Here is a 16,655-nt window from a genome sequence, read left to right as displayed (position 1 = left end):
ATTTCTCCATGTCAGTCACCTCCATGTCCAGCTTTCTCCATTGTCTTGCCATGGCACTTCATGTTTCTGTTCTTCCTTGCCAATTCATCATGGTTACCATATAGCTGGGATGCCGAGAACATGTAGCAGGTCTGTACATCTATGTAGATGCTGGTTCCAAGCTATTAGTCTTACCAAACAGCTTTTTAACTTGTAATTATAAAGGCTGACTAAGGGTGTTGAAGCCTATGTAGGACGGCAATGGGGAAAGTGCATCACCTTGGTATATGCTGCATTTGATGGTCACTTGTGCTAGTTATCTTGAGTTGATCATTCGGTATGCTGTTGTAGTAGCATTTAATCAGTTTCAAGTTCTCTTGCCTTGTCCCTATATGTTTTTTTCCAGTAGCCCATTTATCATCAGATTGTCCTGGTTCCTCAACATCTGACGCGGACCTTGTTAATCTGGGCGACTATCTTGGTTCGTGACACTCGTGTTTATTGAGGTAGGCATTATCGTATCAGGAGTCTTGCCTAAGGACACCTACTGGTATTTTCAATAGGGCTGGAATTCGAACCTTATTTATGTTGGAGGTTGTGCACTTAACCACTACTCTATACCAGCTATGAGATGTTGAGGAACCAGGACAATCTAATGTCTTATACTTTGTTTTTGCCCTGACAAAAGCATTAGGGCTTATTTTCAGTTAGGTCTTATTTTTTGGGAAACACGGTAGGGTTAAGTTTACTCCCCCTCCAAAAAAACCAGACCCCCCCCCCTTCCCTGGAGACTCATACGTACCAGACTGCGGACGTCTGCGTGGCTCTCAGGTCCTCCTGCAATCCTCGGCGGGCGCTCCCAGCAGTTATGCTTGCACGCCGTCCTACCTACTTCTGCCTGACACTCTCACAACACGAGATCGCACAGACACACACACTCATACATACACATGCTCACATGCGATCTGATATGTGTGTGGGTGCACGATCTTATGTGTGTGGGTGTGAATTCCGCTGCAGGTCTTCCTGTTTGGCGTCTGGCGAGTATGATCGCGGGGTCTTCTCTCTATAATTAAGTGTCCTGCAGTATTCTTTACCTTTTTTAGCTGCATGGACACTTCAGTATTGAACCGCGACTAGGGCTGATTTTTGAGGGGTAGGGCTTATATTTAAGGGTTGCTCCCAAAAGGTCGAAAAACTCCTGCTAGCGATTATTGTTGGGGGTGGTCTTATTAATGGTATATATATATATATATATATACATACATATACACACATTCTATCTCCATCCCTCCCTATATCTATCTATCTATCTATCTCCCTCCCTCCCTATATCTATCTATCTCCCTCCCTCCCTCTATCTATCTATCTCCCTCCCTCCCCCTATCTATCTCCCTATCTATCTCCCTATCTATATCTATATCTATATATATATACATACACACATGCATTAATATATGTAAGTATATCGGTGTGTATACATTATATGTGTGTGTGTATATATACATATATATAATATATGTATGTATATCGGTGTGTGAATATAATATAATATAATATCCACACAGACCATACTACACTTTCATGAATATCAAGGTTGAAAACTTGATATTAACTATTTGTCTGCAGCCTTCAATCGCAGTAACCTGATAACCTGTGTAAATGAAGTATAGGGGAAAATTCCAGCCTTACCTAGAGATGTCTCCCCAGTACCACTCTGCTTCCTGCAGTGTTCCTCCGACTCCATTGATTGTACAACCTGGCAGTTTGGGTTTTGCAGGTTTAGGAGGGAGAGCTGGAAAAGCAGAAAGATATTAGTAAACTTTTATAAATCAGAAGAACAGAAATATAATCCTCATTAAGATACTTTCACGCTGAGCTTGCAGTTTATGTTTGCCATACTGGCTAGTCATTGCTCTTGGCGTATATGTAGAAAACGCATTCATAAGCTCTACATCAGAGGTAAATAATTCCTTCTGATAATCCTCACGCTGGTAGACGTTACAATAGCTTTATACTCCAAAATACAAAAGCACATTCTTCCAAGCTATTTCATTATTTTTTATTATTTTTAAATTTTTTCAACATATGAGCCCAGCTTTGTATATTTAGGCTACATCAGGACAAGACGGGACACATTAAACTGCAGGTAAAACAGAATTCTGGAGAAGCTGTACCTGGAGGAGGCTGATCTTGTGGAACTGCATTATCCTGAAGCAAAAGCTCCAGGAGCAGAATAGGATAATCTGGCAAAGCTTCTGCCCTGATAAGAAGAAGAAAAAATATATATAAGAGAGAGTTGCTCCATCTCCTATAGAGATAAATAGGGATACATTTGATCAGGCCAAGTTAATTACACAAAATATGCTTCACTATCATATTCTCCTCTTTACTTCCTGAATATTCTGAAATTTAGTGTAGGACTTCATGCGACCAATGATGACACCTGCTGGCAGACGTGTATAGGCAACTACAACGAAGTCAATACTTTCCTATGTTGTGTGTTCTGCATCAAGTAATTCACGCATACAGTACAGACCAAAAGTTTGGACACACCTTCTCATCTCTAGAACAACTATTAAGAGGAGACTTTGTGCAGCAGGCCTTCATGGTAAAATAGCTGCTAGGAAACCACTGCTAAGGACAGGCAACAAGAAGAAGAGACTTGTTTTGGCTAAAGAACACAAGGAATGGACATTAGACCAGTGGAAATCTGGGCTTTGGTCTGATGAGTCCAAATTTGAGATCTTTGGATCCAACCACCGCGTCTTTGTAGAAAAGATGAGCAGATGGACTCTACATGCCTGGTTCCCATCGTGAAGCATGGAGGAGGAGGTGTGATGGTGTTGGGGTGCTTTGCTTATGACACTGTTGGGGATTTATTCAAAATTGAAGACCTACTAAACCAGCATGGCTACCACAGCATCTTGCAGCGGCAAGCTATTCCATCCGGTTTGCGTTTAGTTGGACCATAATTTATTTTTCAACAGGACAATGACCCCAAACACACCTCCAGGCTGTGTAAGGGCTATTTGCCTAAGAAGGAGAGTGATGGGATGCTATGCCAGATGACCTGGCCTCCATAGTCACCAGACCTGAACCCAATCGAGATGGTTTGGGGTGAGCTGGACCGCAGAGTGAAGGCAAAAGCGCCAACAAGTGCTAAGCATCTCTGGGAACTCCTTCAAGACTGTTGGAAAACCATTTCCGGTGACTACCTCTTGAAGCTCATCAAGAGAATGCCAAGAGTGTGCAAAGTAGTAATGAAAGCAAAAAGGTGGCTACTTTGAAGAACCTAGAATATAAGACATATTTTCAGTTGTTTCACACTATTTTAAGTATTTCATTCCACATGTTTTCATTGATAGTTTTGAGGTCTTCAATGTGAATCTACAATTTTTAGAGTCATGAAAATAAAGAAAACTCTTTGAATGAGGTGTGTCCAAACTTTTGGTCTGTACTGTATATAGGGTCTATGTGTATATCCATCTATCTACTGGAATTTTTCAGACGATAAGATGCATCAGACCATAAAAAACGTACCTAGGTTTTAGGGGCAGAGAATAGGGAATAAAATGACATTTGTGTGTACTCACCGTAAAATGTCTTTCTTGGAGCCTTTCATTGGGGGACACAGACAGTGGGTACTATGGTGTCTCAAGGGGAGGCGTGACACTAGATTGAAAAAGTGTTAGCTCCTCCCCCCACGGCATATACCCTAGCTAGGCAGGAAACTAGCTCAGTTTGGTGTAAAAGCAGTAGGAGGACAACCAAAACCAGAAGGGTGGGAGCTGTGTCCCCCAATGAAAGGCTCCAAGAAAGACATTTTACGGTGAGTACACAAAAATGTCATTTCCTTTCTCGCCTTTTCATTGGGGGACACAGACAGTGGGACGTCCCAAAGCAGTCCCTGGGTGGGAGCTGAACTATTAACAGTGTATAACATCAGACTAAGAGCTGACTAACGACTGCAACTGCAGTGAACACATATCAAAACACTGTCAAAAACCGAGCAGTGGCCACTTAGAAATGGGTGGACCGGGGCTGGACAAAATGACGGCAACACAAGGTCTTCGTTCAAGTGGAAAGAAGATACGACCTTCGGAAGAAAGGCGGGGGAAGGCCGAAGGACCACCTTATCGTGATGGAATATCAGGTAAGGTGAGCGACAGGAAAGGGCCGCCAGTTCGGACACTCGTCTGATAGAGGTAATGGCGACTAAAAAGGCAACCTTCCAAGAGAGACGTTGAAGAGAAATTTCTCTTAAAGGTTCGAAAGGAGGAAGCTGAAGAGCTCCGAGAACCAGATTCAGATCCCAGGGATCTAAGGGGTTGCGATAAGGAGGGACCCTATGCGCTACCCCTCGAAGAAAGGTACGGACCTGAGGGTGAGAAGCCAGCTGCTTCTGGAAAAAAATTGACAAGGCAGAAACTTGACCTTTAAGGGGCGATCGGTGATGACGGTCACACCAAGAAAGATAGGTCTTCCAGGTCCTGTGATAGATCCTGGCGGAGGAGGGCTTCTGAGCATTAAGCATGGTATGAACTACCTTAGAAGAAAGACCTGACTTGGCTAGAATCGAGGATTCAAGCGCCACGCCGTCAAATGCAGCTGTGCTGTATTCTGGTGGAACATTGGACCTTGCGACAGAAGATCTGGGCGGTCGGGGAGACGCCAGGGAGTGTCGCTGAGAAGTTGGAGAAGCTCCGGGTACCAGGCTATCCTGGGCCAGTCCGGGGCCACGAGGATCACGGGAATTCCCTCCGCCTTGATTTATCTCAGAATGAGAGGAAACGGAGGGAAGCTGAAGGGCAGGCGAAACTGCGACCACGGAAAGACTAGAGCGTCGGAGCCGATCGCTAGCGGGTCTCTTGACCGGGATATGAAGGGAAGTATTTTGGCGTTCATCCGAGACGCCATGAGGTCCACATCTGGCACTCACCAACGAAGAGTGATCTGATGGAACACTTCGTCGTGGAGGGACCATTCCCCTGCCGCTAGCCCTTACCTGCTGAGAAAGTCTGCGGCCCAGTTGTCTACCCCCGGAATATGGACAGCTGAAATAATGGGAATGTGCATCTCTGCCCAAAGAAGAATCCTGGATACTTCTTTCATCGCTGCCCTACTGCGAGTTCCTCCCTGACGGTTGATGTAAGCCACAGCCGTGGCATTGTCTGACTGGATCCGAACAGGGAGACCCAATAGCAAGGGCTAAAAGTTCTGAAGGGCCAAAAATATGGCTCTGATCTCTAGAACGTTGATATGAAGGGAGCGTTCGGAGGGAGACCAGCGTCCGTGAACAGTGTGGTGGAGAAACACCGCTCCCAGCCTATGAGGCTGGCATCTGTCGTGACTACTTGCCAGTGGACAGGACAAAAGGACTTCCCTTGAGATAGGGATGAGACTTGAGTCCACCAGACGAGGGAGTGGAGCGCAGTCCGAGATAAGCAGACTGACCGATGTAGAGATGCTGGATTCTTGTCCCAGAAGGATAAAAGATCCAGTTGTAGAGGGCGCAGATGGAATTGGGCAAAGGACACGGCTTCCATGACTGCCACCATCTTGCCTAATACTCTCATCCCATTCTGAAGGGATGTGTGACGGCGGGAATGGAGGGATTGGGCGGCCCGGATGAGGGAAGACCTCTTGTCTTCTGGAAGAAAAACCCGGGACTGAGCTGTGTCTATCAGCATACCTAAAAAGGTGATGCGCTGACGAGGAATGAGGGATGACTTGTTGAAGTTGATAAGCCACCCTAGCCTTGACAGCGTGTCTAAGCATATCGGCACACTTTCTGAGCAAACTTGAGGAGAGCTCCCCTTGACAAGTAGGTCGTCCAAATCGGGAACGACCAGAACGCCTCTGGGGTGCAAAATGGACATGACAGCCGCCATGACCTTTGTGAAGACCGGAGGCCCTTTGGGGAGGCTCCCAAAGGGGAGGGCCCTGAATTAGTAATGACTGTGTCCTACGGCAAAACGAAGGAACCGTTGATGGGATACACATATGGGAATGTGTAAATAAGCATCTTGAACATCTATTGGGGCTAGGAATTCTTCCGGTTCCATGGCGGCTAGCACTGCTCTCAATGACTCCATTCGGAAGGTCCGAATGCGAACGGATATGTTCAGTCTTTTGAGATCCAGGATAGGGCAGACAAAGCCATCTTTTTTGGGAACGACAAAAAGGTTTGAATAGAAACATTTGCCGCGCTGTTCCATGGGCACTGGAATGATAGCCTCGTTACAAAAAGCAAACGTTATGGCCTGAATTAAGCCCTGGCTTTGCGTTTCGGACTTTGGGAGACGAGAACGCAGAAACCTGCTGGCCGGCAGGGAATGGAAATCGATCTTGTAACCTGAGGTGACGATTTCTCGAACCCAAGCATCGTGAGTGTGGTCTAGCCAGATATCCCGAAAAAGCAGAAGCCGCCCTCCAACAGGAGTCGGATCTGAGGGATAGCTGGCGTCATGCTGAGGGGGCCTGTGCAGGGCGAGGTCCCTTAGGTTTAGGTTGTTTGGAGTGGGAACGCTAAGAAGATGGTAGAATGGTACTTTTTCCACCAGTCTCAAATATGAGTTTGTCCAGGGATTCTCCAAACAGGCGAAGACCATGGAAGGGGAGTGTGGACAGGGATTTCTTGGAGGCACTGTCCGCGTTCCATATCTTTAGCCACAGGACTCTGCGGGCAAAAACAGCATTGGCTGATGTTAGGGCTGACAAACTACCTGCATCTAGGGAGCCGTGAAGAAAATAATTAGAGGCTAGAGAGAACAAATCAAGCATCTCAAAAGCCTCCGGAGGAATATTACAAGAGTGAAGCATCCTGCGTAGGTTCTTACTCCACACACCCATAGCTCTTGCAACCCATGTCAAGGCAAACAGAGGACTAAGAGAGGAGCCTGAAGCCTGGAAAATAGACTTGACCGCCGCATCAACTGCGCAGTCGGACGAGTCCTTGAGAGACGCGCTGTCTGAAACTGACATAACCATGTGTTTAGCCAGCCTGGATACTGGCGAGTCCTCAACGGGGGGTACGGACCAGGTCTTAACCATTTCAGATGGAAAAGGATAAGCAAATGAAGTGAAAGGTTTTTTATTAAACCTTCTATCAGGGTGATCCCACCGTTTAGACACGATTTGACAAAAAAACGGATCCTGGGCAAAGGACTTAGGAGGCTTCTTGGCCCGCTTGATTGCCGACTGAGAAGTCGGGTCCGGAGGCTGATCAGAAATCGACAGAGTGATTGACAGCCGAAATTAGTGCGTCTTCTATATGCCTAGACTCGGAAGGGACATCTGAATCAGAGTCAGAGTCTTGGGAATAGTGACTACTAAAAGTCACAGAGCCCGGGTCAGACTGACCATCGTCCGAGTCGGAAGAGGCGTAGAGGTCGCAATGGCGCCTCTTAGAAGCAGCCTTTTTACGTTCTGGGGAAGAAGGACCAGATGAAGGAGGCGGGCTCCTCTGGGGGAGCTGAGCCGGGGGAAGGCTGCCTGAGGTTTGGGATATCTGAGTGACAAGGTCATCTATCCTTTTAGACATTAGAAGAGCCCATGCAGGAAGAACGTCATCAGACGGGGGTGCTGCCTGGCCGGTGGCCGGGGCAGAATCCAAAACCTGCGAGGCCTCCTGCGTCTGTTGTGACACGGTAGTAGGAGCATCGCAGCCCCAGCATAGTGGATAGCTTCGGCCATTAGAAAACGAGCGTCTACAGGTGGTACAAGCATAGTACAGGTCCGTAGAGGACGTCTGGGAAGCTTTATCATCCTTGCGGTTACGCATGTCAGCAACAGAGTCCTACAGCCCTATATAGGGATATGCCGCTGTTAGTATGAATGAGGAGCCACTAGCAGTATTATAAAGTGACTGCTATGCAGAGCCGGTATATACTGATAGCAAAATGGCATATACTGTCAAACAGTCGGCATATACCTACAGGCAGAGCCAGTATATACCGCTAGTAGCTGATATACACCGCTAGCCAGCAGGCACACACCGCTAGAGAGACAGCGATATACCGCTAAGCAGAGCGGTATATAGTGCTGCAGAAGTGCAGAGCCAAGGAGGCGATCTCACCCGAGTCTGCTCCCCACGTGGAAAATGGTGTCCAGTGTTCCTGGCAGCATGGAGGAGTGAGAGGGCCCCCAGAGGCTGATTGGTCTCAGGGCTGGGACTAAGCGTGACTGCCAATCAGAAATGAGCTGCTCCTGAGTGAGGGAGCGGCTTCCAGAGCAGTGAGAGGGGGCGTTGCTAGAATGCAGGCCGAAGCCGGGGGCTAAATTAATGATGCTCCCCAGGATCACGGCCTGCATCGCCCCAACGGCGCCTTTCCAGGCGGCGGTTTGGATGCAGGGGACAGATGACTCGTCGTCTCCCTACCTGCTCCTGGCTCCGTCTGAAGACGCGTCGGTGATGGATGCGGGGATCTCAGGGACTCTGGAGCTACCTTGGTGTGAGGTGCTTCCAGGAAGCCTGGAGGGGTACGCAGACCCGACCACTTGGGCGCGAGGGAATACTGACTGCTTGTGCACGCCACGTTTCCTCTGCCCGGACACGGGGGGAACGGGGGTGGCAAGGCACCCTGGTATTGCCCCATATCAAAAACAGAATGAATAGAAACAAAATAAAAAGTAAAAATAAAAACAAAATAAGCTGGCCTAAGGCACCTGGTAGAGCTCAGGCCAGACATGTCAGCCTCCCTGCTGACACTAGTAAAAACTGAGCTAGTTTCCTGCCTAACTAGGGTATATGCTGTGGGGGGAGGAGCTAACACTTTTTCAATCTAGTGTCATGCCTCCCCTGGAGACACCATAATACCCACTGTCTGTGTCCCCCAATGAAAAGGCGAGAAAGGAAAATTAAAGCAAATATATTTGGTCATGATTCACTTTTATGGGGCAGAATCTGCTGCTGACACTGTCCCCCAATTCTGTACTGTTGTAATATTACCCATCCTAGGTCTCTTTCAGGTATGCATGTCCCCTAATCTGGTGTATATGATCCCCATCATGTCACTAATCCTGGCATATATATGTCTTCATCCAGCTATTAAATGTCCCCCATCATGGGCTCATCTTGTTATATATTATCCCAATCCTGGGCCAATTCTGGTATATATGTCCTTAGTCCTGGTATATATGTCCCCCATCATGGTATACAAGTCCCCCATTCTGGTATATTTGCCTCCAGTTATGCCGCAAACGAAAAATAAACGATTCCACTTATGTTCCATCCACTCCCCTGCTGCATGGGGTCCATTAAATTACGGGACCAGGGGAGCAGATTTATGACATGTTTAATCATGCCAGTGGGAGATAAATCATTTTTTTTACCGACGCCGCCATTTACGGTCACGTCATCACGGTTACACGGTGTGCACCGGTAATTACTTGAGCGGGGACCAGAAAAACCGTCTGGAATCATGATCGCCAGGGTCTCAGCTACCCCCAGCAGCTGATATCCCAGAGATTTTCCGATGCTGGGGGTGCTATTTACTTTTTTCTGACCACCGTTTTAAGACGGCTCAATGGCATAAGTACCTTTACTACCGCCGTTTGAATCCATACGGCAGTCGTAAAGGGGACAATATTGATAGTAATATAAAAAAAAAATATAGGTATACAGTATGTAACAGATAATATCTGAATTATGATCCCACTATCTGTCTTTGTGATATATTAATCAGAGTCTATATTAGAACAATTTATTATGGGTGAACTTGAGAACTAATGTGAATCAAACACTATCCCTCCCTGATTATTCCGATTTGATTGATTGGTTTTCGGTGGTTCTAGTTGTGGAGTTTTCCTTCCTCTAAATCAAAGTTATATTATGTCTCTCACACTAGTCCAGGATACCTATGAGTAAGGATCAAATTTGTTAGATACGAAACATGTCAGGTTTCCTAGAATTTTAATATATCTGTCTATGGATTTTAATATGGGATCCAATAAAAGTTACATTTTATTTTATGATTAAGCCTTTTTTTTTCCTGGTGCTGGATTATTGTCTTATGGTGTCTCTCTGTACAACATTGCCCACACCACAGACTGGCAGCTTTCTGTGTACACTGCGCATAGGCAAAAAGCTGCCAATTAGTGGTATGGGCGAGGTTATACAGAACTCATGAATATGAAGGACTACAATGTAGCAGGTTGACCAGTCCTCTAGGGATAAAATGCTGCTGGTACTAGTGATTTTATTTAAACTACAGCCAGCAGCTCAGTAAGTGACAAACCACTTCAATCAGGGTCTCCCTCTCTCTACATAATACCTTTACACACAAGAACTTACCCAGCAATGATCGGTCGAAACAGCAAAGGTCCAAAAGTCTCTACAGCAAACTTCCTTGTGAATCCATTTGATTTACTGAGGCTGCATGCTTTCCTGATGTGCTGTAGGATACACTGGAGAGTGAGAACGTGCTGTATGGGGACAGTGGGCGGTTGTAGGAGGGACACAACATGTGTTGTCTTCTGCACATCATCTCTGCTGTCTGCAATGGAAAGCAAACACTGTAAACCATACTGATCCTGTTAATGTTCAAGTGAGAGAGAGACGACTCAGTGTAATCCTCGACAATATATAAAAAAACAAGACTTATTTTATACTAAACTATTGAACACTAATGGGGTGGTAGAAGTCTGCAGGCACGCTATACGAACCACATGCGGTCATGATCCTCAGGTATTGTTGGGGAGAGTGGGCAGGCACGAGACTGCATGTACTGTATGTGAGGTCACATGCAGACTAGACGTGCTCAGCCTCACTCCATACAAGTGAATTAAGCAAGGTCGAGCACGTCTAGTCAGAATGTGGCCAGAATCACATGGCCGTTCACCGTAGCCAGCAACACCGAAGAACTCTGACAGCATCAGGGTTAAACAGCCAGGAACACAGCTGGCAGTGGCCGTAGACGTTGTAGCAGGAGCTCGGCGGTCAGTTAAGCAGAGCTCCCGCCGGTGACCGTACAGGCATCACCTCCTGCATGATCACCATGACATACCACTACATCATAATGCGGGAACACCATTCCCATTAGAATGTACCAGTGTGCTAAATGTCAAAGAGTTAAACAAATGTTTTGTGTAAACATAAGTATATAAAACAAAAATTATTTCCACAGTGTGAAAGAAAATTAATTTACATTCAAAACTGCAATAAGCGATTTATGGGCAGAGCTAGAACCCCTGCCACTATCCATGAGATGGGGGGGTGGCTTTCTCCATTACCAATAAAGCATTTTAGAACTGACGGATCTAATTTGATATAATGTGGTAATATCACTTATCTTTAAAGTGTTAAACGGAATCTGTCACCAGGTTTTTGCTCCCCCATCTGAGAGCAGGATAATGTAGAGACAGAGACCCTGGTTCCAGCGATGTGTCACTTATTGAGCCGTTTGCTGTCATTTTGATAAAATCAATGTTTTCTCTGCTGAAGATCTAGCAATTATAAAGCGCTCATGAATATGCTGGACTACCTGCAGCACGCCAAGTAGTCCTGTAATGATAATCTACTGCTGATTAATCAGAGATTTTATCAAAACTACACTAAACAGCCCAGTAAGTGACATCATTGGAAGCAGGATCTCTGCCCCTACATTATGCTGCTCTCAGATTAGGGGCAATAACGTGGTGACAGATTCCCTTTAAGAGTGTTATTTCACCTTTCACACATCAGATAGTAATAAAGATCAGATAAATGGATGATTTTGCTAATAAAATTGTGACTCCAAACCACACATAGCATTGAACCATTTCATAGGCTTGTCTTACACCATGACAGATTGCTTTACCTAGCAGGGCCTGAATGAGGTCCCGGTGGACAGCTGCTGGAATTACAGGACTGGGTAACTCTTGTAGGAATGACTTCACCATGTCTGTAAGGAAATGAATATCTACCACTTCCAGGTCTATAGCAGAAAAATCTGAAATTAGAAATCCAAAATGTAAGCAAGAACTAGGTAAACAGTCTTACATTAGTAAACTACTAGTCACAGTTTCACTATTCTGCTTGGCTAGCGGTCAGATTCTGCACTGTAAAGCATAGACATCATTAGGGGCATTTTTTTAAGGCTTAAATTAATATACTTTGGGCTAAAAATAATTTTTGCAATTGGTTTTCATAAAAAATATTGAACTGATTGATTTTTAAAGCTGTGTGTTTTCCCTGCACATTGCTGGCTTCAGAATGTGTTAACTGTCAAGACTGCTCTGATGGGACAATTTTACATAAGAGGTGGTAAATCAGCTCTGGTTCCTGATTTTCTGCTGTAAACAATCATGCAGTCAACCTGCGTACAAGCAAAACGCTCATATGTCAGATGATTTGATTTTTATGCATGCAATCATGCAATCATGTGAAACTGTAAATGCTACTCTGTTGATACATATGGAAGAAGATAATTCTTTGCTATAGGCATCAATAGAGCAGCATGTGCAGCTTCACATCACTGATCTGTTAGCAGCAGGCACCAAACAGCACAGCTCTGCATTGCATAGTTATTTCAGTCAGTCACCGTGAACACTGTATGGCTTCAGTCCTGGAACTATTTCCTTTTTTCCCCCAGACGTGAATAAAAATGTGAAGAGTACTATGTTCAGGTTCCTGTCAGAATACAGTCTTTTGGGAAAACTAATGGAAACCGATGTAAAAATATGCAGGCAGCTATACTGCTGTCAATGGCAGAAAACAAGAGTACTGTGCAGGAGCATACAGTGCAAAAAGCACACAGTAATTTTTGTACTTAGGTTGGGCTAGCCAGGAGCACAGAGGAGAGAGATGGGTCTGCAGCACAAAGGAGAAGCAAGGTGCCGAAGGGAAATGTAGTTTTATCAGATAAGAATTGAACTGCTTATTCAGCTATGTGAAGCTTAAAAAGGGGTTTTCCCACAAACAAAGTTCATTTTAAAGTTCATTTAATCATTAGATCTTTGAAGGGAACCTGTCAGGTAATTTATGTGTTCTAACCAGGGCTGTGGAGTCGGTAAGCCAAACCTTCGACTCCGACTCCGACTCCTCAAATTCTCTTGCACCGACTCCGGCTCCGGCTCCGACTCCGACTCCGGCTCCGACTCCGACTCCGGCTCCTACATATATTGCTTAGTTAGGTGAAAAATTTATTGTAGTACATGAATATGTGTATGTGAACATCAGACATTTAATAATTTTTATGATACGATAATCAAGATATTTGGATAGAACATAAAATATATTTATTGGAATACAACTTTAGAACACAAAAAACTGTAATAAATTGTAAATATGTAATACACTATGTAATATACAGTAGATTACATATATATCTTGTGTGTGTATATACACTGTGTGTGTATATATATATATATATATATATATATATATATATATATTACATATTTACAATTTATTAGTTTTTTGTGTTCTAAAGTTGTATTCCAATAAATATTTTATGTTCTATCCAAATATCTTGATTATTGTATCATAAAAACAATTAAATGTCTGATGTTCACATTGTACTACAATAAATTTTTCACTTAAATATAAGCATTATACTAAATGTTATTATTTAGTAAAATATTCAGCACATTCTGCATTGCACTCCTGTCCCCAATTTATTATATATTTTAGGAGTCGGAGTCGGTGCATTTTATACCGACTCCGACTCCGACTCCACCAAAATGAGCTCCGACTCCGACTCCGACTCCACGACTCCGACTCCGACTCCACAGCCCTGGTTCTAACCTGCAGGGTGATATGTGGCCTAGTAACCCCTTCCTACCCATCCCTGTGTTGTAATATTGTGTAATGTGCATGTATAAAAATATGTTTTATTACTCATGTGTACCCTATGTAAATGAGCAGGGGCTCTAGCCCCATAGTCGTCGCATCGCCCTGTGGGCGTGATAACATGGATTTACATGAGTGACGTCCTCGCTCCTTGAGATCCCGCGCGTGCGCATATACTATTCCCGCAGCCTTGTTTGTCAGCCGGTGCCTGCTTCTCGTCTTCAGACGCGCACTGCGCATGACTGGAACCGCAGAAGTCTTCTGAGCATGGGCAGTGCGCGTCTGAAGACTAGAAGCAAGCACCCGGATAACAAGGCTGCGGGAATGGTAAGTGTGCACGCGCGGGATCTCAAGGAGCGACGGGACATCGCTCATGTAAATCCATGGTATCACACCCACAGGGGCATGATACCACGAAAAACATGCAAATGCCCACAGGGATCAGCTATGGTGCAATCACCACTGCCTGGCACCAGTACTCACCCCATCCATCCCGGTGGGTGACAGGGGGAAAGTGCAGCATACGCTGTGGGCTCCACAAAGATGGCGCTGATCTCCTCCCTGTACTTTGATCTGAACATTCCAGGGGGAGTGTCTAGGTCACAGCAGGGAGCTTTCTTGTTTTACGTATAGTCGGACTCCGACTATCAGAGTGAATGCCATTGGGGCTGCCATAAAGGTAGTGAGTAACTGTCGTTTTTATTTTTTTTTTATATTTTTCTCAATTAAAAACAAATCTTTATATAAACATGACATTAAAACATTAAATACTTTATATTTTTTCAGTTGTCGTCAAAAAATGTTTTTTTTCCAATACCTTCCCTTTTGAAGGGGTTTTCCCACAAAGTTCATTTTAAAAGTTAATTTAATCAATAGATCTTTGAATAATAATTTCCACAATTGGATGTGTTTAAAAAAAAAAAAAAAATACGACTGCAGTAAAAGTGGGCGAGTCTGCTCATGTGTGTGGTGTCTCCTCCGCTCCTCTTCTAAGCATGTGCAAAAAAGGAGGATTAATTTTAGGATCACAGTGCGGATCCATTTTGTTGGTGATATGCAGAGCAATACTGAGATTGACTGTGGACTGTGTCATGGAGGTCGGCTGATGGCAGCAATTCTGTTAGTTGGTGCAGCTCGCTGTATCCCGCGCTGGAGCTAGATACGCAGACTGTATCCCGCGCTGGAGCTAGATACGCAGACCGTATCCCGCGCTGGAGCTAGATACGCAGACTGCATCCCGCGCTGGAGCTAGATACGCAGACTGCATCCCGCGCTGGAGCTAGATACGCAGACTGCATCCCGCGCTGGAGCTAGATACGCAGACTGCATCCCGCGCTGGAGCTAGATACGCAGACTGCATCCCGCGCTGGAGCTAGATACGCAGACTGTATCCCGCGCTGGAGCTAGATACACAGACTGCATCCCGCGCTGGAGCTAGATACGCAGACTGCATCCCGCGCTGGAGCTAGATACGCAGACTGTATCCCGCGCTGGAGCTAGATACGCAGACTGTATCCCGCGCTGGAGCTAGATACGCAGACTGCATCCCGCGCTGGAGCTAGATACGCAGACTGTATCCCGCGCTGGAGCTAGATACCAGGGCTGTGGAGTCGGTAAGCCAAACCTTCGACTCCGACTCCGACTCCTCAAATTCTCTTGCACCGACTCCGGCTCCGGCTCCGACTCCGACTCCGGCTCCGACTCCGGCTCCTACATATATTGCTTAGTTAGGTGAAAAATTTATTGTAGTACATGAATATGTGTATGTGAACATCAGACATTTAATAATTTTTATGATACGATAATCAAGATATTTGGATAGAACATAAAATATATTTATTGGAATACAACTTTAGAACACAAAAAACTGTAATAAATTGTAAATATGTAATACACTATGTAATATACAGTAGATTACATATATATCTTGTGTGTGTATATACACTGTGTGTGTATATATATATATATATATATATATATATATATATATATATATATATATATATATATATATATATATATATATATATATATATATATATATATATATATATTACATATTTACAATTTATTAGTTTTTTGTGTTCTAAAGTTGTATGCCAATAAATATTTTATGTTCTATCCAAATATCTTGATTATTGTATCATAAAAACAATTAAATGTCTGATGTTCACATTGTACTACAATAAATTTTTCACTTAAATATAAGCATTATACTAAATGTTATTATTTAGTAAAATATTCAGCACATTCTGCATTGCACTCCTGTCCCCAATTTATTATATATTTTAGGAGTCGGAGTCGGTGCATTTTATACCGACTCCGACTCCGACTCCACCAAAATGAGCTCCGACTCCGACTCCGACTCCACGACTCCGACTCCGACTCCACAGCCCTGCTAGATACGCAGACTGCATCACGCGCTGGAGCTAGATACGCAGACTGTATCCCGTGCTGGAGCTAGATACGCAGACTGTATCACACAGGATGGGATTAGAGACAGACTGTATCCCAATTGATGGGATAGATACGCACACTATGACACACAATGTGATTGGATACACAGACTGTATCCAACACAATGGAATTAGATACACAGATGGAATCACGTGCTGGGATTAGATACACAAAGCGTATCAAACAGGATAGGGTTAGATACATTGAGTGTACCACCCATGATGGGGTTATATACAGGTCTCAGCGTAGGGTATCACACATGATGGGATTAAATACAGAGCTCAGCAGACCTTGTCACACATCATGGGACTGGATGCATGGCCCAGTAGACTGTGCCACACATCATGGGACTGGATACATGGCCCAGTAGACTGTGCCACACATCATGGGACTGGATACATGGCCCAGTAGACTGTGCCACACATCATGGGACTGGATACATGGC

The 16,655-nt window shown here is 44.7% G+C and overlaps 1 protein-coding gene across 1 annotated transcript in view; it reads right to left on the bottom strand.

Moving 5' to 3' along the window:
- The window catches only part of PIK3R2 (phosphoinositide-3-kinase regulatory subunit 2), a 94,120-nt gene that overhangs the window by 38,746 nt on the left and 38,719 nt on the right, over positions 1-16,655 (bottom strand). Inside the window, exons 5-8 of the mRNA XM_075352492.1 lie at positions 11,781-11,912; positions 10,277-10,478; positions 2,157-2,242; positions 1,672-1,774 (exon numbers count right to left, since the gene is read on the bottom strand). Of these exons, the coding sequence (XP_075208607.1) occupies positions 1,672-1,774; positions 2,157-2,242; positions 10,277-10,478; positions 11,781-11,912 (523 nt within the window). The remainder of the gene's footprint in view (positions 1-1,671; positions 1,775-2,156; positions 2,243-10,276; positions 10,479-11,780; positions 11,913-16,655) is intronic.

The sequence above is a fragment of the Anomaloglossus baeobatrachus genome, chromosome 1 (genome assembly GCF_048569485.1).
Source record: "Anomaloglossus baeobatrachus isolate aAnoBae1 chromosome 1, aAnoBae1.hap1, whole genome shotgun sequence".
Taxonomy (NCBI): Eukaryota; Metazoa; Chordata; class Amphibia; order Anura; family Aromobatidae; genus Anomaloglossus; species Anomaloglossus baeobatrachus.
Note: the sequence above shows the minus strand (reverse complement) of the source record. Positions and strands in the feature narration are given on the sequence as shown.